The 1,823-nt window shown below is 43.6% G+C and overlaps 1 protein-coding gene across 1 annotated transcript in view; it reads left to right on the forward strand.

Moving 5' to 3' along the window:
* Positions 1 to 1,823, forward strand: part of LOC106013252 (protein diaphanous homolog 2) — a gene marked incomplete at both ends in the record, with an annotated part of 64,849 nt that overhangs the window by 20,456 nt on the left and 42,570 nt on the right. Inside the window, 1 exon segment of the mRNA XM_013088442.1 lies at positions 1,498 to 1,752. Coding sequence (XP_012943896.1) covers positions 1,498 to 1,752 — 255 coding nt within the window.

Raw genomic sequence — 1,823 nt, forward strand, 5'->3', positions numbered from 1 at the left:
GGGGGGGTGTTTTCGAGTATGGTGGCATTGCAAGAGGTCGGACGAACTGACCTCGGGGGCTGGACCTGGCCCATGGGCAATAGTAGTTTGGTGACCCTTGCTGTAAATGAAAGTTCTTATTTAAAGCCATATATAATCTCCTTCAGTGAAGACCACTCATGATTTTATAGTAATATCCTCGACTAGCTAGCCGTAACCAAAACCATCAGAACCAGACATTTGAGATTATTTTGCCACATAAATAGATCAACTGAGCTAAAGAAACTGCTGCTATGTGGAAATATAGAGGGAAAGAAGAGCAGAAGAAGACAAAGAACAACATCATACACAGATGGTCTGAACAACTTTGCAACGAATACCACAAAGAGAAAAACCGAGCTGATCATAAAGGCAGACCACAGAAATGAATGGGGTACCGGGTACCATGATCGTCAATGTCTTCCCCAGACTTGACCCGTCAAGAAGAAGATGCTAGTCAATAATATGGTACAAGCGAAGTCTCGATCTTGTCCGTTGGGAGACGCCCAGCGTTGCTGTCTGTTGTGCCCTTTGCTGTATATTGCGCTTATAGGGTTGCTACCGATTTCTTAGTTCCTACCTGCTGCTGGAATAGACAGTAAAAAATCTTATCAGTTTGTTAGTGTTTGAGCGCTTACCCGGCTGCTTGCACTGTATTATGCTTCACGAGAAGCTGAGAATGTTTCTGAGTGTTCTATGGTCTGCTGGGGTAATAATATAGTGTAAAGCGAACAGAGCTTGCTTTCCGAGTGGGGACATGCGCTATACAAATGCTATGTATTATTTCGCGCTCAGAGCATGTGTACTTTAATCGGGGTTGAGCGCTATATAAATGTCATTTATTGTTATTAACTGAAGAAAATAAAGCAGCGATGAGGGTTTTTTGGGGGGGAAAAACTGGGAATACGTAGGTGTCTGTGGTAAAGCTGTAAGGCATTTCACCTCAGCACGCAGCCTCGCACGCAGAAGATCTGGATTCGGCTCCTGTGTGGAGAGAATTGTTACTGAATAATAATTTTGGTCTTTCTCTGGGTGCGTCGTATCCCTCCAGCCTGGATTGACCCGCCTTCTATCGATGTAAAAAACAAACAAACCGGGAAACGACCCTAGGACTTTTGTTTGTTTTAGTAGAGGTTTTACGGCGCTCGCAACTGCCTAAGATCATATGAGCGCCACTTAAGGCTTTTAGTTGGTATTCCAAATCAGCAGAAGTAAATGGAGTTATGAAACCCCCTGTCTGGTCTCCAGTACAAACGTTTATTTTGTAAAGAACAGAACTGGTGGTTATCGCTTGGTGCAGTTTGTAAACAAACTCTTTTTTGAATTGTTTTTCACCCTCAGCACCAACATTTTTCTGCATGAAAAGAAAATTGTCCAAAGTTGTCATGGAATATATTTTGTATAAATTGAAGAAATCATTTTAAAAAATTCATTTCTAATCTTGTTTCAATTCATAATTATTTCTTTCTATTCCTTCACCAGTTCAAACATTCTCCAGCGTTAAGAAAAAGCTGAGGACTTCCAACCAGGAATGGATGCAAGGATTCCTCGACAACCTAGGACTCGAGCGCCTCCTGGATTGTGTGGACACATTCGCGAACAAACGGGTGACCGCACTGTCGGACGCACTTATCCTCATCGAGTGTGTGGAATGTATCAGGGCCGTGCTCAACTCAAAAGTGGGCGTGTCCCTTCTTGTGCAGAATTCGGACTATAGCAGGCGCCTCATCAAAGGTGAGTACTGACAGAGATAGATGGGGAGAGAGAGAGCGAGAGCGAGCGAGAGAGAGAGAGAGAGAGAGAGA

Source organism: Aplysia californica, unplaced genomic scaffold (genome assembly GCF_000002075.1).
Source record: "Aplysia californica isolate F4 #8 unplaced genomic scaffold, AplCal3.0 scaffold00745, whole genome shotgun sequence".
Taxonomy (NCBI): domain Eukaryota; kingdom Metazoa; phylum Mollusca; class Gastropoda; order Aplysiida; family Aplysiidae; genus Aplysia; species Aplysia californica.